General features: G+C 35.4%; 2 protein-coding genes across 9 annotated transcripts in view; one reads left to right on the top strand and one right to left on the bottom strand.

Annotated features, from left to right (window-relative positions):
- LOC105484354 (uncharacterized) overlaps nucleotides 1–27,587 on the top strand; it is a 350,064-nt gene that overhangs the window by 276,427 nt on the left and 46,050 nt on the right. For 2 of the 3 annotated variants that reach the window (XM_071075467.1, XM_071075469.1), the window contains exons 4-5: nucleotides 17,236–17,381; nucleotides 17,761–17,836. The gene's annotated coding sequence lies outside the window, so the exon portion shown is untranslated. The remainder of the gene's footprint in view (nucleotides 1–17,235; nucleotides 17,382–17,760; nucleotides 17,837–27,587) is intronic. The other variant, XM_071075468.1, reaches the window with a different exon arrangement.
- Nucleotides 1–27,587, bottom strand: part of LOC105484353 (deuterosome assembly protein 1) — a 100,682-nt gene that overhangs the window by 44,109 nt on the left and 28,986 nt on the right. For all 6 annotated transcript variants that reach the window (XR_988880.2, XM_011745887.2, XM_011745886.3 and 3 more), the window contains 5 exons: nucleotides 27,036–27,207; nucleotides 25,532–25,627; nucleotides 18,430–18,564; nucleotides 12,860–12,973; nucleotides 11,429–11,671 (listed from right to left, as the gene is read on the bottom strand). Coding sequence is in view for 5 of the 6 variants with exons in the window: in XM_011745887.2 (XP_011744189.1) it covers nucleotides 11,429–11,671; nucleotides 12,860–12,973; nucleotides 18,430–18,564; nucleotides 25,532–25,627; nucleotides 27,036–27,207 (760 nt within the window). In the remaining variant the exon portion in view is untranslated. The remainder of the gene's footprint in view (nucleotides 1–11,428; nucleotides 11,672–12,859; nucleotides 12,974–18,429; nucleotides 18,565–25,531; nucleotides 25,628–27,035; nucleotides 27,208–27,587) is intronic.

Genomic DNA, 27,587 nt, shown 5'->3' with positions numbered 1-27,587 from the left:
ATTTTGCCCAGTTGAGGAAGGCATTACGTGGGCTCCCTGGTTTGCAAATTTGCCACTAGGGAGCCATCAAATATGAAGCTGTATGTAGAAAAGTGCATCTGCTTTCATTCGGGGAAGGGGAGTCCACAAAAAGCTCTAACCTTAGGCCTATAAAATATAGTGTTGCGGCCACGCACCGTGGCTTAAGCCTGTAATCCCAGCACTTTGGGAGGCCGAGACGGGCGGATCACGGCGTCAGGAGATGGAGACCATCCTGGCTAACACGGTGAAACGGCGTCTCTACTAAAAAAAAAACCAAAAAAAAAAAAAAAAATAGCCGGGCGAGGTGTCGGGCGCCTGTAGTCCCAGCTACTCGGGAGGCTGAGGCAGGAGAATGGCGTAAACCCGGGAGGTGGAGCTTGCAGTGAGCTGAGATCCGGCCACTGCACTCCAGACTGGGCGACAGAGCGAGATTCCGTCTCAAAAAAAATAAAAATAAAAATAAAAAAATAAATATATATATATATAGTGTTGCCACAAGCTAGGGTTAGCAGAAACTCTGTAAAATATGGTAATAATACAATATATTTGTTTACTGTTATTAGAAAATAATATCTGTAAGAGTGAAATTTGGAGACATCACTGAGAGGAAAAAAGCTTATTCATGACCTAACTACACAGGTACAAGCATATATGTTAAAATTCAAACTTTTCATAATACAAATTAGTAATAATGATTTGACACGTCAATGAATATACAAAGTATTTTACTTATAAATGACAGCATGTAAATTCCTTGCAAAAGTACAAGAAAAATTTGCAGGCTTTCTTGATATTGATAAATCTAAAATTGTTTTTTGACCTTGAATTCAAGGTTAATACCGAATTAACACAAGAATTAGTGAATTGATTTAACTGAGATGTAGTTTTAAAATTAGTATGCTTCTGCATGAAAATCAAATCAATTGTTTGTGAATGTGGGTGCAAATATTGAGGAAAATGATTCTTTGGTACTTGACTCAGTAATGGAACATTTTCAAGTTTGTTTGGAACAACTTAAGTATGTAAATCAACTTTTTAAACTGTAAAATTGTATGGGATCTAAATACAGATCAGGTACTTCAGATGAATACTTAGCATGTAATATGAGATATGTTGGAAGCATAAAATACACACCAGATTTTGAAGACTTAGTATGAAAAAAAGTAAAAAACTCAGTAACTTTTTATATGTTGATTACATTTTAGAATGATAATATTTTGGATATATAGTGGATTGAATAAAATATATTGCTATGATATGTTAGTTTCACTCATTTTTCTTGACTTCTTTTAATTCGGCTAGTAGGAAAATTTAAATTATATTTGTGGCTTACATTATATTACTACTGGACAATGTTGCTCTAGCACCTTAATGATACATTAACAAGCAAACAAAAAAAGGTTAACTTTTCTGTCATAGATATTAGAAAAATGCAGAGCCATCTATTTTTGTCATTAACTTCCCATGAAAAATACTGCACATTTAAAAAACATGTAGAGTGTAACATAATGAATAAATATATGCAATGAAATTAAGAAGTGTACTGATACATTTCAAGGTTGTGGAAAGACAAATGGGATGTGATTCATGTGAAAATTGAGATGCATCTGGCATTAAAGTGTGCTATAAACAAAGAGAATTTTACATACAAGAAATGACAGTAATTCAGATGGAAATGGTTGTCTTTTTGCATTTATGTGTATGATGTGGAACACTCTGTCGTGACAGTTTTGTGAAAAGGGAAGAGAAACTTCTTTCCAAATACATATATCGGTTATAGTATCAGTTACCTCCAGTTATTCCCATTTGGTAAAATATAAATTTTGTAAAACATGTTTAAAGCCCATCTGTTTAGTTAGAGGTTTGCCTAATGGTTTGAGAGGAGCGGTGATTCTAAACCTTCAAATCAACTATCATATATAAATAATTGATGTATTTTCATTTAGATTTATCCTAAAGAAAAGAATGAAACGTGAGTAAAATTTGGAAATGAAACAGAGGAAAAGCTAAATTAATGCAATATATTCAGGATTTTTTCCTAATGGATGAAAAATAGTGTTTTCCTGAGAGTAGAAATCTTTTAGACATCTTAAAGTTTTTGAACCAAATTTCTTTTCAAAATCGTTTCATTAGTTCTACAACAGATTTTGTTTTTCATAAAACATGGTCCAGAATAATTTGGTTTGATTTTTAATACACGTGATTCTTTTGTAAAATATAAAATGGAGATTCTTAGTTCAAATTTAATAATGGTCCTAGATCCAAGGATAATTACATTGTTTTTTAAATGAACAAATATTTGTAAAAAAAAAATTTGGTAAACTTCCTCATAGAAATCAGTATAGATATCAGTCACATTAAAAGTTGTTATTAACTGGCCAGGCGCGGTGACTCACGCCTGTAATCCCAGCACTTTGGGAGGCTAAGGAGGGCAGATCATGAGGTCAGGAGATCGAGACCATCCTGGCTAACACGGTGAAACCCTGTCTCTACTAAAAATACAAAAAATAGCCAGGTGTGGTGGCAGGTGCCTGTAGTCCCAGCTACTCAGGAGGCTGAGGCAGGAGAATGGCGTGAACCTGGGAGGCGGAGCTTGCAGTGAGCCAAGATTGCGCCACTGCACTCCAGTCTGGGTGACAGAGCCAGACTCTGTCTCAAAAGCAAAACAAAACCAAACCAAAAAACAAAACAACAACAACAACAACAACAACAGAGCAGGATGAAATTTCTCAATCAAGTGCTATCCATTAAAAATAATGTGAGACCACACAGGTAGTTGTTATTAGCTATAGAAAACATCACAAAATGAAGTTAGAGAATTACTAGTGAAGAATATGAGAAAAATGACTTATTTCAAAATTTTAAAAAGGGTTGATCAATTTTAGCACTATTGGCATTTGGGACTGGGCGATTCTCTGTTGTAGGGTTGTCTTGTGCACTGTAGGGTGTTTAACACCATCTCTGGTCTCTACTCATTAGATGCTGGTCACACTCCTTTCCTTGTTGTGGTAACCAAAAATGTATCCAGGCATTGCCAAATATCACGTGGGAGGAAAAATTACCCCAATATAGAGCCACTAATTTAAATGAAAGTCATAAAAATTAGGCAATGGGTACTGCTGTTTTGCAACCTTTAGTATAAGTAAAAAGACTTCACAATTATATTGACTTCTATGAGTAGCTGGATTTTAATTTTGTTAGTTATATTCAGAAACATTAATAAATTATTAAGTACATTAATATATAAATACCATAAGGAAAAATAGAAATAGGTAACATGGACTTTCCTTAGCCCAGGCAACCCACAGAGCCTTCTCAGGTGTGCATGTAAGCCCCTAGAAGTTTGTAGAAATCTTTGAGGAATAAGGAAGAAGTGTGGTAAGTTACATCCTGTTGAACTTGGGTGGGAAGGGTAAGTTAATTAAATGATATCAGTAAATGATAGGGCCACCTTGGCCAGCAGCTGGTTTGATTCTTCTTACTTCCTGCTACACATTGACTCCCAAGTTGCATGCATTCTCCCTCTCCTTGCCACCAGGAGTGTGTCATTGTGATTAAGTGTGAGAAGCATAGGCTTAAAGGCATTATTTGGAGGGAGAGTAGAGATGGTGATCCTAGCTAGGAATGTTATAATAATGTTCCTCAATGTACACTCTTGCCCTGTTTGCAGCATTTTTTTCTTTTAACAAGATTCTCCATTCTACTTCTTGGAAAAATATAAACAATAAAGTTCTGAGGAGGAGAAAGGTGGAGTTTATCAAGGAAAGCATTATAGACAGAGTCAGTCATACTGCCAAGAAAGAGGTACAGAGGATCTTTTTTTTCCCCAAAGAATACAGGTGTAAAAGTAGCCACTTCTATCCCACAAGTGAGCCAAAGGCAAAAGCTGACTCTCAGCCCGAAAAAGAAGATGCTCTCAGATCCTGTAAATAGGCCCAAATATAATTATTTTTGGGGATATTAAAAGGAACTGATGTTAGTGAAGAAGGTGAATCTCACTGAAGGGTAGAACCAGACTTTATAACTGGGCCTACTAGTGAAATATGTTTCAGGCAAACTAAATAGAATAGAACAAAATAAGCCTGAGCAGAACATTGATTTGTATGGATCAAATCCTAAAAGACTTAAAGAAGAGACAAAGCAGGGGAAAATGGCAGATGGGAGGCAGGACTAACTTGCAGCTCCCACTCGGAGAGACACAGCAGTAGAGACACACATCATGAACTTTTGCTCCAAGAACTATTGTAGGAACACACCAGGAGGGCCAAGAGAATCCATCGCTAGGGAAAGTGGGAGAGCACCACATCAGGGGAGCACCCCATGGGACAAAAGAGTCTGAGCAACAGCCCTTGAGCCCCAGATCTTCCATGTGACATAGTCTACCCAAAAGAGAAGGAACCAGAAAAACAATTCTGGTAATATGACAAAAGAAGGTTCTTCATCAGCCCCAAAAGATCACATTAGCTCACCAGCAATGGATCTAAAACGAGAAGAAATCTCTGAATTGCCAGAAAAAGAATTCAGAAGGTCAATTATTAACCTACTAAAGGAGGCACCAGAGAAAGGTGAATATCAACTTTAAGAAATAAAAAAAAAAAATTATACAGGACATGGATGGGAAAATCTCCAGAGAAATAGCATAAATAAAAAAAAATTACAACTTCTGGAAATGAAGGACACACTTAGAGAAATTCAAAGATACACTGGAAAGCCTCAGTAATAGAATTGGACAAGCAGAAGAAAGAACTTCAGAGCTTGAAAACAAGGTTTTCAAATTAACCCACTCTGACAAAGACAAAAAATAATTTAAAAAAATGAACAAAGCCTCCAAGAAGTTTGGGATTATGTTAAGCAACAAAACCTAAGAATATTAGTGTTCCTGAGGAAGAAGAGAAATCTAAATGTTTGGAAAACATATTTGAGGGAATAATTGAGGAAAACTTTCCTGTCCTTGCTAGAGATCTAGACGTCCAAATACAAGAAGCTCAAAGAACACCTGGGAAATAATCATAAAAAGATCACTGGCTAGGCACATAGTCCTCCGGTGATCTAAAGTCAAGATAAAGGCAAGAATCTTAAGAGCTGTGAGGCAAAAGCATCAGGTAACCTATAAAAAAAACCCCATCAGATTAACAGCAGATTTCTCAGCAGAAATTCTACAAGCTAAAAGGGATTGGTATCCTATCTTTAGCCTCCTTAAATGAAACAATTATCAGCTAAGAATTTTGTATCTAGTGAAACTAAGCTTCATAAACGAAGGAAAGATACAGTCTTTTTCAGACAAACAAATGCTGAAAGAATTCACCACTACCACGCCAGCATTAAAAGGAGCTCTAAATCTTGAAAGAAATCCTCAAAATATACCAATATAGAACCTCCTTGAAGTATACATCTCACAGGACCTATAAAACCATAACACAATGAAAAAATAAGTATTCAGGCAACAACTAGCATGACAAATATAATAGCACCTCACTTCTCAATACTAACGTTGAATATAAATGGCCTAAATGCTCCACTTAACAGATACAAAATGGCAGAATGGATAAGAATTCACCAACCACGTAACTGCTGTCTTCAAGAGATTCACCTGACACATAAGGACTCACACAAACTTAAGGTAAAGGGGCAGACAAAGATATTCCATGCAAATGGATACCAAAAGCAAGATATTATTATATCAGATAAAGTAGACTTTAAAGCACCAACAGTTAAAAAAGGCAAAGAGGGACATTATATAATGATGACAGGACTAGCCCAACAGGAAAATATCACAATCCTAAATATATATGCACCTAACACTGGAGCTCCCAAATTTATAAAACAATTACCACTAGACCTAAGAAATGAGATAGGCAGCAACACAGTAATAGTGTGGGACTTCAATACTTCACTGACAGCACTAGACAGGTTATCAAGACAGAAAGTCAACCAATAAACAATGGACTTAAATGATACCCTAGAACAAATGGAGCTAACAGATATTTACAGTCTATGCAAGAACTGCAAATATATATTCTATTCATCAGCACATGGAACATTACACAAGAAAGAACATATGATAGGCTACAAAACAAGTCTCAACATATTTAAGACAACTGAAATTATAGCAAGTACTCTCTCAGACCACAGTGGGATAAAATTGGAAATCAACTCCAAAAGGAATTCTCAAAACCATGCAAATACATGGAAATTAAGTAACCTGCTCCTGAATGATGGTTGGGTCAACAATGAAATCAAGATGGAAATTAAAAAATTCTTTGAACTGAACAATATTAGTGACACAACCTATCAAAACCTCTGGGATACAGCAAAAACAGTACTAAGAGGAAAGTTCATAGCATTGAATGTCTACATCAAAAAGTCTGAAAGACCTCAAATAGCCAACCTAAGATCATACTTCAAGGAACCAGAGAAACAAGAACAAACCAACCCCAAACCCAATAAAAAAAAAAAGAAACAACAAAGATCAGAGCAGAACTAAATGAAATTGAAACAAAAAAAATTCAACAGATAATGAAACAAAAAGCTGGTTCTTTGAAAAGGTGAATGAAATCAATAGACCATTAGCAAGATTAACCAAGAAGAAAGAAGATCCAAATAAGCTCAATTAGAAATGAAACAGGAGATATTCCAACTGATACTACTGAAATACAAAAGATCATTCAAAGCTAGTATGAACACCTTTAGATGCACAAAGTAGAAAACCTACAAAAGATGGATAAATTCCTGGAAATATACAACCCTCCTAGAGTAAACCCTCCTAGATTAAACTCCTAGAAGAAACAGAAACTCTGAACAGAACAATAGCAAGCAGGGAGATTGAAATAGTAATACAGGCCGGGTGTGGTGGCTCACACCTGTAATGCCAGTGCTTTGGCAGGCCAAGGCGGGCAGATCATTTGAGCTCAGGAGTTCAAGACCAGCCTGGCCAACACTAAAAAATACAAAAATTACCTGGGTGTGGTGGTAGGCACCTGTAATCCCAGCTCTCAGGAGGCTGAGGTAGAAGAATTGCTTGAACCTGGGAGGCAGAGGGTGCAGTGAGCCAAAATTGCGCCACTGCACTCCAGCCTGGGGAACAGAGCAAGACACTGTTAAAAAAAAAAAAAGGAACAGTAATACAAAAATTGGCAACAAAAGAAGTCCAGGACCAGACAGATTCACAGCTAAATTCTATCAAACATTCAAAGAAGAATTGGTACCAATCTTACTGACACTATTCTAAAAGATAGAGAAAGAGGGAATCCTCCTTTCAATCATTCTATGAAGCTAGTATTACCCTAATATCAAAACCAGGAAAGGATATAAGAGAAAAAGAAAACTACAGACCAATATCCCTGATGAACATAGATGCAAAAACCCTGAACAAAATACTAGCTAACTGAATCCAACAGCATATCATAAAGATAATCCACCATGATCAAGTGGGTTTCATATGAGGGATGCAGGGACGGTTTAACATATGCAAGTCAATAAACACAATACACCACATAAACAGAATTAAAAACAAAAATCACACGATCATCTCAATAGACACTGAAGAATAATTTGACAAAATCCAGCATCCTTTTATGATTAAAACCCTCTGCAAAATTGGCATGGAAACGACATACCTTAAGGTAATAAAAGCCATCTACAAGAAACCCACCGCCAACATCATTCTGAATGGGGAAAAGTTGAAAGCATTCTTCCTGAGAACTGGAAGAAGACAAGGATGCCCACTCTTAGCACTTCTATTCAACATAGTACTGAAAGTCCTAGCCAGAGCAATCAGACAAGAGAAAGAAATAAAGGGCATACAAATCAGTAAAAAGGAAGTCAAACTATGTCTGTTGACTGATGACATGATCATATATCTAGAAAACTCTAAAGATTCATCCAAAAAGCTCCTAGAACTGATAAATGAATTCAGTAAAGTTTCAGGATACAAAATCAATGTACACAAATCAGCAGCATTGCTATACACCAACAGTGACCATGCTGAAAATCAAATAAAGACTCAACCTCTTTTACAATAGCTGTAAAAAAAAAAAAAAAAAAAAAGAAAGAAAGAAATCCTTAGGAATATACCTACCCAAGGAGGTGAAAGACCTCTACAAGGAAAACTACAAAACGCTGCTGAAAAAAATCACAGATGACACAAACAAATGGAAACACATCCCATGCTCATGGATGGGTAGAATCAATATTGTGAAAATGACCATACTCCCAAAATCAATCTTCAAATTCAATGAAATTCCCATAAAAATACCACCATAATTCGTCACTGAATTAGAAAAAAATCTTAGAATTCATATGGAACCAAAAAAAGACCCTGCATAGCTAAAGCAAGACTAAGCAAAAAGAACAAATCTGGAGGCATCAGATTACCAAATACCCTATATTATAAGGCCATAGTCACCAATACAGCATGATACTGGTATAAAAATAGGCACAGAAACCAATGGAACACAATAGAGAACCCAGAAATAAACCCAAATACTTACCGCCAACTGATCGTCAACAAAGCAAACAAAAACATAAAGTCTGAAAAGAACACCCTGTTCAACAAATGGTGGTAGAATAATTGGCAAGCCACATGGAGAAGAATGAAGTTGGATTCTTATCTCTCACCTTATACAAAAATCAACTCAAGATGGATCAAAGACTTAAATCTAAGACCTGAAACCATAAAGATTCTAGAAGATTTACATTGGAAAATCCCTTCTAGACATTGGCATAGGCAAAGACTTCATGACCGAGAACCCAAAAGCAAACGCAACAAAAACAAAGATAAATAGATGGGACCTAATTAAACTAAAGAGCTTCTACACAGCAAAATAAATAATCAGTAAACACATAACCCACAGAGTGAGAGAAAATCTTCACTAACTATGCATCTGACAAAGGATTAATATCCGAGATTGATAAGGAACTCAAACAAATCAGGAAGAAAAGAACAAACAATCCCATCAAAAAGTGGGCTAATTGTCACATGAATGACAATTCTCAAAAGAAGGTATACAAATGGCTAACAAACATATGAAAAAATGCTGAACGTCACTAATGATCAGGGAAATGCAAATCAAAACCACAATGCCATACCACCTTACTCCTGCAAGAATGGCCATAATCAAAAAATCAAAAAAATAATAGATGTTAGTATGGGTGTGGTGAAAAGGGAACACTTTTACCCTGCTGGTGGGAATGTAAACTAGTATAACCACTATGGAAAACAATGTGGAGATTCCTTAAAGAACTCAAAGTAGATCTACCATTTGATCCAGCAATCTTACTACTAGGTGTTTACCGAGAGGAAAAGAAATCATTACATGAAAAAGATACTTTCACACACATGTTTATAGCAGCACAATTTGCAATTGCAAAAATACGGAACCAGCTCAAATGCCTATCAATCAATGAGTGGATAAAGAAAATGTGGCATATATATATATGAATACTACACAGCCATAGAAAGAAACAAAGTAATGGCATTTGCAGCAACCGGGATGGAATTAAAGACCATTATTTTAAGTCAAGTAACTCAGGAATGGAAAACGAAACATCATTTGGTTATTGCTCCTACTTATGTTCTCACTCATAAGTAGGAGCTAAGCTATTAGGCTACGAAGGCATAAGAATGATGTTGGGGAACTCAGGGGAAAGGGTGGTGGGGGGTGAGGGATAAAAGACTACAAATTGGGTACAGTGTATACCGTTCAGGTGATGGGTGTATCAAAATCTCAGAAATCACCAATAAAGAACTTATTCATGTAACCAACCACCACCACCTGTTCTCCTGCCAAAAGAAGAAGGGAAAAAGCAGAGAGTGCTTTGGTTGGCACTGGATGACCCAGAGCCTAAAGGAGAATACTTGGGAAGTACCAAGAACAACAATTTTCTTATTTACTGAATGTGATTCTGATGCAGATTCCAGCAGTACAAAGACAGCTGCAAAATGTAAGTTTAGGTTGCCTTTAAATAGAAGGCATGACCAGTTGTCATATACTTAGGGAAGCAAAAGGCAGCAGCCTCTCAGAAGGAAAGACCCCATCACTGCCTGACCCGCAGTCATGCAAACACAGCTCAGATAGTTAGAGGTGGGCTGATGCTAAGCACTTAGAAGCCCCTAGGCACCCTCTAGAGCAGATGAAAGAGTGCTAACCTCATTTATATTAGAATGAAGCCAGAGAAAACACCATCAATGCCTTTGCTATTTTGAGAGAATTTCTGGCTTCCTCTGCGTTTAGTATTTGTAGTTCAGCTTTCTTTACTGGTTTACATCTGTATCCTAACTTGTATTAGAATAAGACCTCCCTCCTTAAAGCTGGAGTTTGAGGTGGGGTATATGTATGTCTTATAACCACCTCTGAATGGGGGAGACTGGGAGCCTTGAATTCTGTCCCTTACCAAACATAGGGAAAGAGGAACATAGAACAGTAGATGCTGGCAGAGAAAGAAGTTAAAGGACTAACTCCCTATATAATCCCAAATATAATGTGGCAAGGTGGGGGAATGAGGAGTTGGCCCAGGACTAAGAAATGACCCTGGGAGTTTAAGTGGCAACAGATCTTGGGGTGGTATATCTCAAGGAGATGAAATGGAAGTTCTCAGGCAGTGACCTTACCTCAATCACGTATGTTAGGTAGAGCAGGGAATAGAGTGGGGAAAAGATATGGGCCAACTGTCATGTAGGAAGTGATGGAAAGAGGCTGAATATTTGGAGGTGAGAGAAAAAACCTAAAATGGGAGATAAAAGAATGTCTCAAGTACTAATGAATAAGAAATATATATTCTGTAAAGAAATGGGTAATTTTGATGAGTGCTGTATAACCTTCCTAATGATTACAAGAAATAGACAAAAAGAAGAAAACATTACTGAGTTGAGAAAAAAATTAATGCTTGTTAAATCATCAATCATATTTGTCAATGTGAAAGTTACCTAAAAATAAATTCTAGGTTACTGTTTGATAAATGATTATGATACCATTACCAGTGATAAATCACTGGAGTCACCTCCATAGCTCTCACTGAGGTTACTAGATTGTTGAACCCTTCATGATTTCCTGTATCTTTAACCAAGGATTCTTCTGAGTCAAAGAGACACAGGGTAACAGAAAATAGTGCGGGAAGAGGGTAGTACATGGCTAAAGGCATAGAGGTTTGTAAGTGACCACTGTTACATTGCACTTGTAATACATTATTATTATGCCACTGCTGAACTAAAGTGCACTCTAAGTGTGGTAACATACTTATGGGATTATTGAATCTACCCATCAAGTGCAAATTACTAAGAGGAAATATTAACAGAATCTTCACATATATTAATAATAGAAAACTACCATTCTAATCCCTATATCTGTTGAGTTACCATTTACACAAGTCATGGACAATATTAGTTGAAAAACAAAAAATTAATCTTCACCTGGCACTGTCTTTGGTACATTTTCAGTTCTTGCAAGAGCTTCTGATTTTCATCTTGTAATTTATTCCTGCTTAGTGCTATCTCACTTACAGCTGATTTTAGTTTTTCAATAATGAACTCATCTCTTTCACCGATTTCACAATTGGGATCTGGGTCACATATCAAACGAGGAATTTCAGAGCTGCTGTCTTCTAAGCACTGTTTTTTACCATTTAGTTGAGTTTGGTAACTTTGTGCCTGTTTCTGAAAAACATAAAAACTGTGTAACTCAAATGAAGAATGTCATATTTAAGCTTACGTGAAGTTCAAGAATGATAGAAAATAATTAGTAGGAATATCTTTAAATATGTTACTAGATAATGAAAGTTGGGTCTTTGTAATTCAGTCTTGTGTTTGTTTTAAAATTTCAATTTCAGATGGCATAAAGAGAAAATATATTTGTATAACCTCAGAGCAAAGATGTAGACTAGAGAAGGAGGTTAGTGGTAGTAAAGCCATATCAAGCAAGAAAAAAAATCTAGAAGGTGTAAAAAGAAAATTATGAATTCAATTATACAATGGTTGAAAAAAGTCTATAACCAAAAATAAATACAAACAAACAATTTGATTGTAGGGGAAAAGTTGTCAGTGGATGTAACAGAGTTAATAATTCCTAATGTGGCCGGGCGCGGTGGCTCAAGCCTGTAATCCCAGCACTTTGGGAGGCCGAGACGGGCGGATCATGAGGTCAGGAGATCGAGACCATCCTGGCTAATACGGTGAAACCCCGTCTCTACTAAAAAATACAAAAAACTAGCCGGGCGAAGTGGCGGGTGCCTGTAGTCCCAGCTACTCGGGAGGCTGAGGCAGGAGAATGGCGTGAACCCGAGAGGAGGAGCTTGCAGTGAGCTGAGATCCGGCCACTGCACTCCAGCCTGGGTGACAGAGCAAGACTCCGTCTCAAAAAAAAAAAAAATAAATAAATAATTATAATTCCTAATGTACAAACACTTCTACACATCAATAAGAAAAGGCAAACAACACAAAAGAAAAATGGGCAAAGTTTATGAATAGGCAATTCACAGAAAGACCTGAGAAAGGCTAAAAAGTATATGAGGAGATGCTCCGTCTTATAAGTAGCCAAGAAAATACAAAGTAAAGCAAGCAATCTTAAACTCTCTGAGTGCCTTGCCTGTAGGCATACAAAAACATATGGTATTCAATGACACAATAACAATGGATTTTTAAATAGCTCCATCCTTTGAGACATGTAGACTAAATTCACCATTAACAGATATTCTATGCACTTATGACCGTACCCACCTTTGGACCTACTCTGGTGATTTTTTCTTAGTTGGCATTTCTATTTGTAAATAGATTACATGCTGAATGGTAAAGATACCAATATTTAACTTCTACTTTTGATTTAGAGAATAGTATTAGATAACTTACCTGAAACTGATTACACTTCTCAGATAATAATTTTTGTTGAGCATCTAAAGAAATCAGATGAGTCTGATATAGTATCTCTTGCTTGTCCCATTCTCTTGACTTCGCTCTAAATTCCTTTTAAAAAGTGGGGAGACAAACATATTGAAAAATATTATTCATTTTAAAGTACAACGAATAGGGCTTCTTTCATTTGTACATCTTCATTCTGAGAAAAAAAAAAAGTAAATCCATTCTTTACCTATTAGGGAAAACAAACAAAAAAAAAGGTGTCAAATCATTCATGTTGGATTTTTTTACCATCTCTAATTTTTGCTAGGAAAATACAGAATTTGTCACTTACTGTTAAAAATATAAAAAGTCTCTCTTATAACAAATACTTATTACTAATAAGGGAATTTCAAACAACCTTTTTTTTTTTTTTTTTTTTCAGTAGCCAGTACTTTCTATTTGTTGACACAAAATATTTTTTCCTTCATTCATTCAGTTGCCAAATTTGTTCTCTTGTTTTTTTTAGAGGGTGGGGCTTGGACTTATTTAGTGACTGTTAAGGACTGAATGTTTGTGTCCCCCGCAACAAATGCATACGTCAAGCCTAAAGCCCAATGTGACGGCATTATGAAGTGGGGCCTTTGGGAGGTAATTAAGTCATGAGAGTGAAGCTCTCATGAACGGGATGAGTGCCCTTGTAAGAAGAGCTATGAGAGATTTTGTTTCCTCTCTCTTTCTTTCTCCCTGCCATCTGAGGATACAAAGAGCAGACAGCTGTCTGCGAACCAGGAGAAGGGCCCTTACCAGAATCTGATTATGCTGGGTGATATGGTTTGGCTCTGTGTCTCCTCCATCCAAATCTCACATGGAACTGCGATCCCGAGTGTGTGTGTGTGTTAGCAGGGGCCTGGCGGGCATGGGGGTAGTTTCTTTTTCTTTTTCTTTTTCTTTTGAGATGGAGTCTTGTTCTGTCGCCCATGCTGGAGTGCAGTGGCACGATCTCGGCTCACTGCAACCTCTACCTCCCAGGTTCAAGCGATTCTCCTGCCTCAGCCTCCTGAGTAGCTGGGATTACAGTCACATGCCACCACGCCCGGATAATTTTTTGTAATTTTTAGTAGAAACAGCATTTCACCATGTTGGTCAGGCTGGTCTCAAACTCCTGACCTCGTGATCCGCCTGCTTCAGCCTCCCAAAGTGCTGGGACTACAGGCGTGAGCCACTGTGCCTGGCCTGGTGGTTTCTAGTAGTTTAGTACCATACCCCTAGTGCTGTCTCTTGACAGAGTTCTCATGAGATCTGGCTGTGTAAGTGTGTAGCACTTCCTGCTTTTCTCTCTCCCTCTCTCTCCTCCTGGCCACATTAAGACATGCCTTGCTTCCCCTTTGCCTTCCACCATGATTATAAGTTTCCCAAGGCCTCCCCAACCATGCCTCCTGTACAGCCTGTGGAACTGTGAGTCAATTAAATCATTTTTCTTCATAAATTACCCAGTCTTAGGTAGTTCATTATAGCTGTGTGAGAATGGATTAATACGCAGGCACTCTGATTTTGGACTACCAACCTCCAGAACTGTGAAAAATAAATGTCTGTTGTTTAAGCCACCCAGTTTATGGTATTTAGTTATAGCAGCCTGAACTAACTAAGACAGTGACTTTGCCCCTTGTGGCCATGGCCAGGCCTCATTTAGGCAGTACCAATTGGTATACCTGGGAAAGAAATGGTAGAAGTAGGTTGATAAAGCAGGATCAGTTCTTTAAGTTTTCGCTCAAGTAGTGCAATTATACAGCATGATTATCTGTTCACATCTTAATAACATAAGCAAAGGATATAGCTCTGGGGATGCCAAAGAAGACATTGCTGCTTCTCCATTTTGCCTAGGGCTGACTATTTATATCCTATCTTTCTGTCCAGTCTTTAAACAACTTGAGGGTAACGGCTGTTTATTACTTTTGTAACATTCACAGTGCCTGACAAAGTACCAGGTGCCATTTACACAACATGAATGTACAAACAAAAACATGGTACAGTATTAGCATTTCCTAGAAATTAAACCTTCTCAAAAAATTTTGTAAAGAAAACAACATGGTTGGATACAAACTCCATAGCTATTAAATCCATGACTATATATCACTGCATATAGAAACACGGCAAGATGTAGTGATGTTTTCAACCCTCAGTTCATTAATATTTATTGAGCAGTTAATGTCCACCAGGTTCTGTGGAAAGAAGAAAATCTGGAACTATTTCATAATTTAAAAAATTTTTTTGAAAGAAAAACATCAAGGAATATCTAATAAAGTAGAGAAATGTACACACAAACAAATAATTTTACAATTATGTCAGTATGTTAAGTACAACAATGCTGACACATAAAAGCCACGCAGATGATATTAAGATTATCTTGGCTATCTCCCATAATATATCAAATCAGAAGAGTTCATTATAGTCAGAGTGGTTACTATTGTTTTGAAGATGGCTGAAATGACTGGATTGGCAATGCTGGAAAACAAATGCTAATTTAGAGAATGAAAGCTTTATTTTGTTAAAATGAGAAGAACATGGCATTTCATATTTTCTATACAGAAATAATTTTAAAGTACATTTAAGGAAATTTTAGTTTTTAAAATCCATAAGTACCTAAACCATCAGTGAAGGAAGGCTCTAAATTAGGAAGTTTTTACGGTAATGAAAGGTGGGTGACCTGATATTAAGTGATAGTATTAAGGTTGATGAAGTATGGAAAGACCCTCCATATATAACAATAGATCATGATAAACAGACTATATTTACTATGATAAATGGAGATAGTCCATTTAATGTTATTGACTTCGATTCTGACATTCAACATACAAAAATTAGGTACATAAAAACAGGGTTTTTAGCAATAATGACAAATTTATAAAACTAGGCTCTAGTAGAAAATAGCTAACATTTCAAATTAGTGCAATCTAGATTTTAAAAATTTCTGTTTACTTTTAATTTAAAAGGGAATCTTTGGATTTAGAAGTCAAATTTTGTAAGGTTGACTTAAGCTGTTCATATGTTTTAGATAATACAAATATTTAGTATTTCTTACCCATTAACCTCAAATAATCTTGAAAGTAAATATTCCCCAGGATGTTTTAGAGGCAGAAGCATTAATCTCAACTTCTTATAAATACTACAACAGGTAGAAGTGAGGCCAAGAATAGCTAGAAATGTGTGTCACAAACATCAGCAGGTGCTTATGACAATCCTGGCTTCCTTATTGTCAGATGTACTGGTTTCACAACTAGCAAGTCAGTGCAATATATACAATAGTGTGGAACCACGCAGGGACCTAGAGAGCTTCATAAGGGTTTTTATAGAGACAGGAGTTGTCACAGTAGGCTTCAGAGGGTCTGTAGACTTGCCTGGACCTCCAACAGTAAGTTATTCATGGCTGGAAAAGTTTTTCTGGATCTTTAAGTTTGAGAGTGGATCAGGGTCATTAAAATTAGTTTCTCTTGATAGCTGTATTAGATGTTTTAAAAAGCCCTCTAATAAATATTGGAGATGGTCTTTAGTGATTACTATATGTTGGAGACCTTTACCTGTAAAACAGTTTTAACTTTTTATTATGAAGATTTTCATACATAGAGAGTAAAACAAACCTCCATGTACCCTTCACCCAGTTTAACTACCATCAACTTAGTCCATCTTTACTTCTCCTATCTCTCCACCCTTTTTTGTTGGTATATTTTAAGGCAACTTCTAGACCTCATGTGTTTTCAGCCCTAAATGCTTCAGTGTGCATCTAAAGTTTTTTCACCATAACAACAACATTACACATAAGGTATTTTAAACCCCATTTACTGATGACAACATGGAATCTTGGTGAGGCAAACAACTTGCCTATAGGTCACAGGGCAAACACATGAGTCAGGTAAGGCCTGTTTTCAGTTATCAGTGATCATGTTCTTCAACTACTACATGTGGTGCACTGCTATTACTATACTGCTATTAAATGCCTCAAAGGAAAAACAGGTTTACCTGCAGACTAAAACTGGACGAGCCTATCTCTTACACATTAATTTATCAGATGGCTATAAGTAAAAACAGGTACATGAAGTGTTTTTATAATTATTTCAAGTTAAACTGTATATCTGCATAGAGTCCTTAAAAACTTTTGTGTAAGTACAAACATAGCAAAACATTTTGCTACTAATTTCCACTGTAATTTCATTACATATATATAATGTAAATATTTAGTTTCCTAAATGTAAAATGTGCATACACAAGGTATCTGATAATAACTTAAGGGTTTTTTTTTTGTCTGAACAATTTTTATTAATGTAGTTCTGCCACAAAAGCCCATGAAAAGTCAGTCAAATGGATAATTAATGACTCAATGTCTTCATTTTCAGTGAAAGCACATGTATATTGCAGTGCACATCTATCAGCATCTTCCATGAGATCAGGATATTTCTGAAGCCCTACTGGTTATACCACTGTGAGAGCCTGGGAGTACAACACAGTGCATTTTCCTGGAGGGCCAACTTACTTAGTGATGGTAAGTTTGTTTTTTAAAAATACTATGTATTATTCAGAAGCATTTAAAATGTGCTGGACTTTTAAAGATTAAAATCTAGGACTTCCTACAAAGTTCTTATAATAAGCCGATTTTAGGGCTGTGATCCCAGATTTAATGCTCTTTAAGATATTTTAAAGTAGAAGGACTTGTTAATTAAAGAATAAGATGAAAAAGTGCTGGCAAGGGGAGGGATGCTGGGGTTTAGGGCTTGAGAAAAATGGAAGAAATTAAGTGGGATAACGTAAGGGTCAACTTGAAGTCAATTAAAAAAATAGTAATTGAGCAGTACTCAGAATCCAGGTAAAAGTAGATGATAGGAATTTATAGTGTAATCTTTCTGCTGTTCCATGACTTGTAGGAGGAATGCTCAAGAACACAGGCAAGGAAAATAGCTGGTTTGTTTTTTCCAAGGTTGGGAAACGAAGAAGATAAGAGTAAGTGCATCAATGACATAGTGAATTTTTAAAGTTTTTTGTTTTTAGTTTTTGTGGGTACATAGTAGATATATACAGTTATGAGGACATAGTGAATTTTTTTGAGAGACCAAAATTTTAGAAATTCTGAGTGCTATCGGGCAATTGAATTGGAGTGACACTATGCCTTTAAAGAAAAAAAAACATGAAACTTCAAGCCCTGTTTTAAAAACTGTGATGAGGCTTCATTGGGATTTAAGTACCTAACAGCTAAATGGCCATTAAAAGATTTATTAGATATTCACTTTAACTGACCCCATGGGTGTCCTTCAATTTTACTCAACAGCTGCAGTTTCATTTGACTTTTTGGCTCCTTTTTTTTCTCTCCCAAAATGCTGTTATATAGTAAAGATGTATACATCAAAGTGATGTTTTAATTCACTAAGTGCCTGAAGGGAAGGTGCACTAAGAAAATATATTCAATGAGAAGTTAGTTTGTAATAGTGTTTATTACCACAACTGAAGACACCATTGTGGACACTACAGACAAATAGCCCACAACAACAGGAATCAATCTTTAATACACATAAAGAATCTAAGATAATATATCTCACCTCTAATTTCTGGTTCAAATTGCTCAGTTCAAAGGGTAATTCTTCTTTAAGGTGTGGTAATTCTTTTCGTGGAACTTTGTTTTGTTTCATCTGATGTAATCTCAGTTTTTCAAAGCTATTTGTTAGTTTGGAAAACTGTAAATCACAGAAAATGTTAACATTTTACTATTACCAATTATTTCTAACCTGATTTCGCTCTCTCTTTTCCTGTGTACCTCTTTGAAAATTTCAGTCATGATTAGAAAGTGCAGTAAAGCTTAAATGTTTCAATTAGTGAAGACAGAACCAGTTATTAAAACTAAATTATTGAAGCTGAACACAATTCAGCTTTCATGTAAACTTGAGACTTCATTAACTGCACAGTTAAACAATGATTCACTTGATAAATGGCTTGTTCAATTTTGTTTTAATCATACGCAGTAAAGCTGACAATTTTTTAAAAAAACAAGTTTTTTCTTACTTTTAGTTAGTGCCATCTTGTGTTGACAATTTTAAATCCAGTAACTCAATCTACAAAATAACTAGCTTATACCTTACTTAAGAAAACAGAATATATATTAATTTAAAAGGCATAAGTAACATAAACCACTTATTCATGTGGATACATTTAAATAAATTTTAATATCAAAATTGATCTAATATTTTTCTTACTGATAATTCTTTTTACAACTTTGTATTATTTTTTCCATTTCCTATTCTACGTTCTAATTATAGATTCAAAATAGCATAGTTTATGAATATTTGTGAGGGAACTTCCATACTCATGTATCTGCTTTCAAATGCGTCTTATTGACACATTTTATTTTAAAATAATTACAGGTTGACAGGAAGTTCCAAAGTTATTACTGAGGTCCCGGATTCTCTTCACCCAGTTTCCCCCAATATTTACATCTTACTGAACTACAGTACATCAAACCCAGGAAACTGAAATTGGATCAATATATGTATATAGTTCTCTGCCATTTTATCACATATATAGATTTATCTGACCACAACCACAATCAAGATATAGAACTATTCTGTCACTGCAAAGATCTCCCTCATGCTATCCCTTTAGAATCACACTTAATCCCCTCATCCCCCAACCCCTAATCACCGAAAACCACTAATTTGTTTTCCATCTCCATAATTTTGAGAATGTCATAAAAAGAAATCATACAGCACATTAACTTTTGAGATTGTATTTTTTTCACTCAGCTTAATGTGAGATCCATGCATAAATCAATAGTGGATTCCTTTTTAGTGCTGAATCGTATTCCATGGTATAAATGTATCAGTTTGTTTAACCATTCATATACTGAGACATTTTGATTTTTTCCAGTTTTTGCCTACTGTAAATAACACTATGAACAATGATGTCTACTTTATCAGATATTAAAGTAGCCACTTCTGCTTTTTTCCTCATAATTTTAAATTGAGATATAATTCACCTACTATAAAATTCACCTGAATAATATTCCATTGCATAAATACACTACATTTTGTTTATCCATTCATCAACTGATAGAAATGTGGGTTTTTTCCACTTTGAGATATTAGAAATAATGCTGCTGTGAACACTTACATAGAAGTTTTTGTGTAGATATATGTTTTACTTTCTCTTGGGTATATACCTAGGAGTGGAATTGTTGGATCTTATGGTAACTTTAACTTTTTGAAGAACAGCCAAATTGTCTTCCAAAATGGCTGTACCATTTTCCATTCCCATTCACAATGCATTGGGTTCCAATGTCTCCATATCCTCACCAACACTTGTTGTTTTCTATCCTTTTTATTATAACCATCCTAGTGGATGTGAATGGATATTGTGGTTTTGGTTTCCATATACCTAATGACTAATGATGTTAAGCATTTTTATGTGCTTATTGGCCATTCGTATATCTGCTTTGGATAAATATCTATCCAAATATTTATCCATTTTAAAATGTGGTCATCTGTCTTTTATTATCAATTAGTAAGTTATTCATATATTCTAGATACCAGTCCCTTATCAAATATATGGTTTGCAAATATTTTCTCCCCATTGATGGGTGTCTTTTTAGTTTCTTGATGGTGTCCTTTGAAGCAAAAAAGTTTTAAAATTTTAATGACATCAAATTTATCTAACTTTTTGTTGCTTATGCTTTTGGTGCCATATCTAAGAAACCATTGCCTAATCCAAGGTTATGAAGATTTACTCCTATGTTTTCTTCTAAGAGCTTTTTAGATTTAGGTTTTACATTTGGATCTTTGATCCATTTTGAGTTAATTTTTGTCTATGGTTTAAGGTAGGGGTCCAACTTAGTTCCTTTGCATAAGGATATCCTCTTGTCATTGCACCATTTGTAGAAGAGACTAATCTTTCTGTATTGAATTATCTTGGCACCGCTTCTGCTTTCTTTCTATTAATATTTGCATGGTATATTTCTCCATCTTTTTAATTTCAACTTGCCTATACAGTTATATTTGAAGTGAGTTTGTCATTTTTTAAATTTATTGTCAATCTCTGTCTTTCAGTTGGTGTATTTGGACCATTTCTATTTAATGTAATTATTGATATGTCATGGCTTAAGTCTTTTTTGTTTCCTGTTTGTTCTCTAGCTTTTGGTTTCTCTATTTTCACTTTCTTGTCTTCTTGTGAATTACATAAGCATTATTTTAGAATCCATTTTATCTATAGTGTTTTTGAGTATATCTCTTTGTAGATCTTTTTTAGTGGTTGCTCTAGGCATTACACTGTATTTACATAATTAATCACAGTCTATTGGTGTTTGACATCTTTCCAGTTCAAGTGTAGAAATCTTACTTTCCTTTATGTTCTTTTACTCTGTTCCATTTATAACACCATTATCTTAGTGTTTCCTGTAGGTATACTGAAAACCATATTAGACACGGTTATAATTTTTTGCTATCAAAAAATTTAGAAAATACAAGAGGATAAGGAGAGTCTATTGCATTTCCCCTCATGTTTTTTACTCTTTTTGGTGTTTTTACTTCTTTGCTGATGTCTTAAGATTCCTTCTTTATCATTTCTTTTCTGTTACGAGACCTTCCTTTAGCCATTCTTTTAGGGTAGGTCTGCCAGCAACAAATGCTTTTAGTTTTCCTTCCTTTGAGAATGTTTTAATTTCCTCTTCATTCCTGAAGGGTATTTTTGCCAGACCTAGAATTCTGGGTTGAAAGCTCTGTTCTTTCGGCACTTGAAAGCCTCCATCATTTCCAGAGAGAAAGCCACCATTATCAGAATTGGTTTCCCCTATAGGTAAGGTTTCATTTCTTTCTTGCTGCTTCCAAGATTTTTTTCTTTGTCTTTTGGTTTTCAGAACTTTGACTATGATGTGTCTTAACACAGCTGTCTTTTGATTTATCCTGTTTGAAGTTCACTCAGCTTTTCAATCTGTAGGTTTACATTTTTTTTTTTTGGGGGGGGGCTAAGTTTTATAACTTTTCAACCATTATTTCTCTGAATGCTTTTTCACCCTCCTCATCTTTCTCCTCTCCTTCTGGGTTCACTGATGATGTAAATTTTAAATTGCTTGTTGCCATACTACATGTTCCCAAGGTTCATTTTCTTTTACTCTTTCTCTCTATTGTTCAGATTGGGTAGTTTCTATTGTATTATCTTTGAGCTGATTCTTTTCCTTCTGTCCTCTTCATTCTGCTTTTAAGTCCATCCATTGAGTTTTTAAATTTGGTTATTATACTTTTCAGTTATAAAATTTCTAATTGGTTATTTATATTATTTATTTGCCAAAGCTTTATAATTTTTCATTTATTTCAAGCCATATTTGTAATAATTCATTGAAGTATTTTTATAACAGCTGCTTTAAAATCAGATAATTCTAATGTGTGTCATCTTGGTCTCGGCATCTGTTGAGTGTCTTTGCTTATTCAAGTTGAGATCTTCTTGGTTCTTTCTATAATGAATGATTTTTATTGATACTTGGACATTTTTGTGTATTGTGTTTTGAGACTCTGGATTTTATTCAAATATGTGTTTTAGCAGTCATCCTCTGACAATTTCTGGAAGGGAAAAATGGAGTGCCACTCCATTACTGCCAGGGGATAGTGGATGTCCAGGTCTTCACTTGGTTTCAGTTGGTATCCAGTGGGAGGTGCTCCTTATTACTGCTGATTCGAAGTGGGAGTTCAGGCTCCCCACTAATCTTTCACTGATACACTTTGATTGAAGGGTCATGGGTGCCTTGTAACTATTCTCACATGGCCTTCAGTGATACTATAGTGGGGGTGGGTGAACTTGTCACCACTAAGCAGTGGTGACTCCTCAACAGCCTTCCTATAATAACACCTGAGACTAGAGAGGGAGGGGTGCCTCCTTACCACCAGGTAGGTGTAGAAGTCCAAGCTCTCCACTATCACCACGGGTTGATGAGGGCCTTGTTAATATCTAGTAAGGATGAAAGTCCTGGTTCTCCATTCAGTCTTCCCAGATACTACCCAGGAAAGAGGGCCAGGGTTACCTTGTTACAGCTTAGTGAAGGTAGAAATCTAAGTTTTTTCACTAAGCCTTTGTAGGTGGCAGTGGGGCTGTAGTTTCCTTCCTTCCTTCCTTCCTTCCTTCCTTCCTTCCTTCCTTCCTTCCTTCCTTCCCTCCCTCCCTCCCTCCCTCCCTCCCTCCCTCCCTCCCTCCCTCCCTCCCTCCCTCCTTCCTTCCTTCCTTCCTTCCTTCCTTCCTTCCTTCCTTCCTTCCTTCCTTCCTTTCTCTGTTTTATGAGGCTGGAGTAGAGAGGTTGTTATCTAAAAATGTATTATCTTGCTAGGCTGTCTCTCTTCTGGACTTTTGGATGGAGACAGCAGACTTTCCTTGGGGCTCTTTTTATTTGTTTGCACCCATTGGCATAACTGGGTTGCCTGCTTCTGTGTTAGTCTGAGATATATGAGGCAAAAACAAATCCTAGGGAACTCACTATTGTGACATTCTTTGAGTCCTAAGGTCCTTAGCCAATCTCTCTCTTCTCTCCACTTCTCAGAATCTTATTTTATAAATGATGTCTAATTTAGTGGGAGGATAGGGAAGAGTATATCTATTCCAGAAGCAAAAGCCTCAAATATATGTATTTAAAATTACAGTTTTATAATGGTTAGAAGGAAAAAAATAACTCATTTTTAAAAGGAAAGCAATTTCTAAAAGGAAGCTTTGACAGAGTTGAGTTATTCAAGGCACAGTGTGGTAAAGTGTATCCTTAAGATGTTTCAGGAAAATGAAATTGTAAATAAAACAGAAATTTCAAAGGAGGAACCTGTAGAGTGAGCTGGCAGCAACAAAAGCGTGTTAGCCACAAGACACCATTTTCTGCTTAGAAAAACAGCATATTACTAGCTTTATGCAAACCAAATCAAGTACATAGTACTTTTCTTTTTCTCTCTTTTTCCCTACTTTCCTCTTCCTTCTCCTTTGCTCTCCTTCCCTTTCTTCCTCCTTTTCTTTTAACTAGAGAAAAAGAGAAGCAGAAAACTGCAGTGAAAACAGGTGGCTCTCAACAATAATGTAGCACTCCCAGTGTATTCCATGAAACCCTTGTTTACAGTAGTATTAGAAGGTTTTAGCTTAAATAAATAAATAAAGGAGAGCTCCATTGTCCAATATCTTTGGAACATGATGGAATGGAAAGGCTAAATCAGTTTGTTTAAGGCAGGACTTCTTATGGCCTGTAATATGCTAATGTGTACCCTTAATCTCCAGGAGGGGAGGAGTCTTAACTTGGCCAGCATTAGCTTAAACAGCATTTCCTAAACTCACAGTGTTTTCCACAGAACAAATTTTTATGAAGTTACCATAAAGATATTTTTTGGTTAGCACTGAAAACCAGCCATCAGCCAAATAATAAAATAGAACTGCAAAGCATCAAATGGCAAGGATTCATATATTAAATGACTGCTTGGCGCCTGTAAACAAAGCCAAGAACTTTTTAACAAGAGGAAAACATACCCAAACAGAAATGAAAGATTTGGAAAGCAGTGACTGAACTGGTTAAATACAACTTAGAGATGACACCTAACTTATTTTTAGATTTCTGTATTGTTTTCAAACCTACTACAGATTGTGATCTCTTTATTTATATTGACCAATATGTAATGATTTAATGTTTATGTTGTTGTTTTAGAGCCTTATCTTCATAGAAAAATAAAGGTTGAGTTGACTTACATGCTAAATGCTCAGAGTCTAAGCTAGTAAAAACCATATATAATTTCATAACTCAAGCTACCATATAGTGGCAGTTACTTGAACTGTAGGCAAAATATCTAGGTAGACTAAGAACTAGTCTTGTAAAATCATCTGTTAAGTGGCATCGAATGTTTCATATTCCAATCTTAATGGCTTAATTACCTCCCTAAAAGGTATTTTAAAAGGATCATTAACTACTTTAAGCTCCTTTAACTAAATTATCATATGTGAAATATTTGTACTCTAAAAAAGTTGGTTGTAAAGTAAAATTTCATAATCAAACCATATTTCCCATTGATTCATTCACTAAGTTAAGCAAAGATATAGCATCTACTACATTTGACATACTCAAATGATTACTACCCTATGTGCTATCTGTGATAAAGAAGGCATTTTGGTTGCCTTCTTTGTGTGAAGATACAAGGATAAGTGAAAAAGAAATCTGTATCCTCAATACATATGAAGAAGCACTATCATGTAAGAAACAGTGCTACCAGTAATAAGGTAATAAAGACCAGTTTTATTCTTTCAATTATTTCATAATCGCAAACTTCCATATTTTAAATTATCACAGAATTGAGAACATCTTTATTAGATAGGAATAACCACGAAAGATAATTGTTTTTTTGTTGTTGCTCACAAAATTTTTTTGTGTGAGCTAATTGTCATTTAATTCATCAACAAGTCTCTTGAGAAACAGAAAGCCATTTGTCAAGTACTGTGCTAACAGAGGTACAGAAGGTATAGCAAGCCAACAATCTAGTAAGAGACAAAACCAATGCATATAAAACAGGGAAAGACATGACCAAGCTTAGAATTAAAACACAAGAACATTTATTTATACTAAAAACAATTAGTTTAAATAAAATTAACACAACTCTATAGGTCAAAAATATATCAAAATGTGTGATATTAAATTATAATAAGTTTTCTTACTTGAGCCTTTAGGCTTTGTAGTTGTCCTTCATAATTCTGAGTCATTGCTAAATTACATTTTTCCAGACTGTCCAATTTCTGTCGAAGCAACCCTACCTGCATGAAGAATAAAATTTAATTTTACTTTTTCTAAATTTTGCCTGACAAAATCAGAAAATGTGCAAAAGAGAAGAACAATTCAAATAAAATGGCTTTACCAAACCAAGAGTAAATATTTGTACTGCACTTCTTAAAATAGCTATCAATAATTAAATTCACAAAAACCAAACATTGCTAGCACTATTCCACAAGGTACACATTAGGACAGTACGGATGTTTAATAAAAGATCCTTATCATCATCACATTTAAAATTCAGGGTTAGAATTTACTTTGCATTATCCTTTTGGGAGGCTGTGTCATCATTACTCAGGCAAAACCTCTACCAATATAATTCAGCTTTTGTGTTTTCTCCATTACCTTCAAGAGGATCTCTGTTTTAGTGGTATTATGAAATAATTGTTACATTTTTGTAACAAGTAATATGTTAAAAAGAAAAAGAAAATTGTCTAAGAGCAGTTCCTAAGGATTTGGCTTATATAATTTGTCTGTTTAAAAGGCAGATGAGGCACTTGCTTACATATCTGTGTCAGTATATATATAAAAGCTAGAAGAAGAAGAATGCATATGCCATGTCTGATGACCTACCTCTACTGTGAAGGAAAACTAGATGCCAGTAACTAAGTTACCTATGCCAAACAATAATATAGTTAACTATGCCAAAAAACTAGGTTTCACTGAGAAGTCAATAAAGGTAGAAAAATGGCTGATGAACAAGTTAACTAATGATGTTTTTGTTACAGTATATAACTAGCAAACATTTCTCTTAAACATTTCTTTTTCCAAAAGAAAAATTCACAGACACAAAGTCCACATTAGATAAAGCGTATGGTTTTCCTGAACTCCTTCACAGCCCTGAGAGCACTCATATATTCTTTTATGACCACCAGCTTGGCAGTGAGCAGCCTAGAGGGACTGAGGAAACTCCTCTTAAGTGGATGTCCCAGGTATAAACACACACCCCTTTACCAAACTCTTTTCTCCTTTGTCCTATAATCAATTTTTGACATCTTACTTCTATTTTTTCCAGAATATTCAAAGAAGCAAATGTTACTGAACTCTGCCTTGTCCACAGTTTTGATGGCTACTTTGTTTCTACAGCAGCAAAAGTACTTACATCTTTACTTGCAAACAATATTTTACATATATGTTAAATATTTGCTTACTTTTACAGATGGCATTGACACTACATATCTGTCTCTATCAGCAAATATCTATGGATTTAGGTTCTGATTGTCACTTATTTGATATAATACATTTAGCCTATAATTTGCTGACAGAATTTCAAGCAATAAAGGCTCTTGCTGATGCCTAATAAAAAGTATGTATAATAAAAATATATTCTGATAGAATACTATGTATAACAATCTGATGAATTAGCAATTTGTTAACATATGTATTCAGTACCTCTTGACCTTTCTGATCCAAACAAGTTTGTGCATTTGCCAATTCTTGATCCCGAAGATCTAATCGTGTCTCCAAAGCCCGCATCTTTCTTTCCCAATCCATTTTTTTGTTGCTTACCATGATGTCAATTTGTTCCATTAATTCCTGAAGCTCAGCTTCACAAGGAGAAGTTCTGGCAATTGTAGGAAAGTAAAATAGGGCAAGAAAAATTATTACATTGCTCTGCATAGCTTGATCATTATTTCCTGAAATTGTTCAATTATTTAAATGGGAATAAGTTCAAAAGCTGAAGGTTAAATTTTAAAATTAATAAAGCAAATTTCAGAGCTAACAGTGTATATATACTTAATTTTTTAAAATAACATTTTTTAGAGTAGGCTAATTCTAAGGAATATGCTAATTAGGAAAAATTATAAGACTTAGCTTCAGGATCAGTGCTCTTCCATATAGGCATACATGTACCTATATCTATCATAACTTCAGAAGGTTTGACAGAGGCAGACTGGGATATCATTCGTGTCTGTTAAGGATAGAAGAGCAAGCCTGGGCTAG

Source organism: Macaca nemestrina, chromosome 12, assembly GCF_043159975.1.
Source record: "Macaca nemestrina isolate mMacNem1 chromosome 12, mMacNem.hap1, whole genome shotgun sequence".
Lineage (NCBI taxonomy): Eukaryota > Metazoa > Chordata > Mammalia > Primates > Cercopithecidae > Macaca > Macaca nemestrina.
Note: the sequence above shows the minus strand (reverse complement) of the source record. Positions and strands in the feature narration are given on the sequence as shown.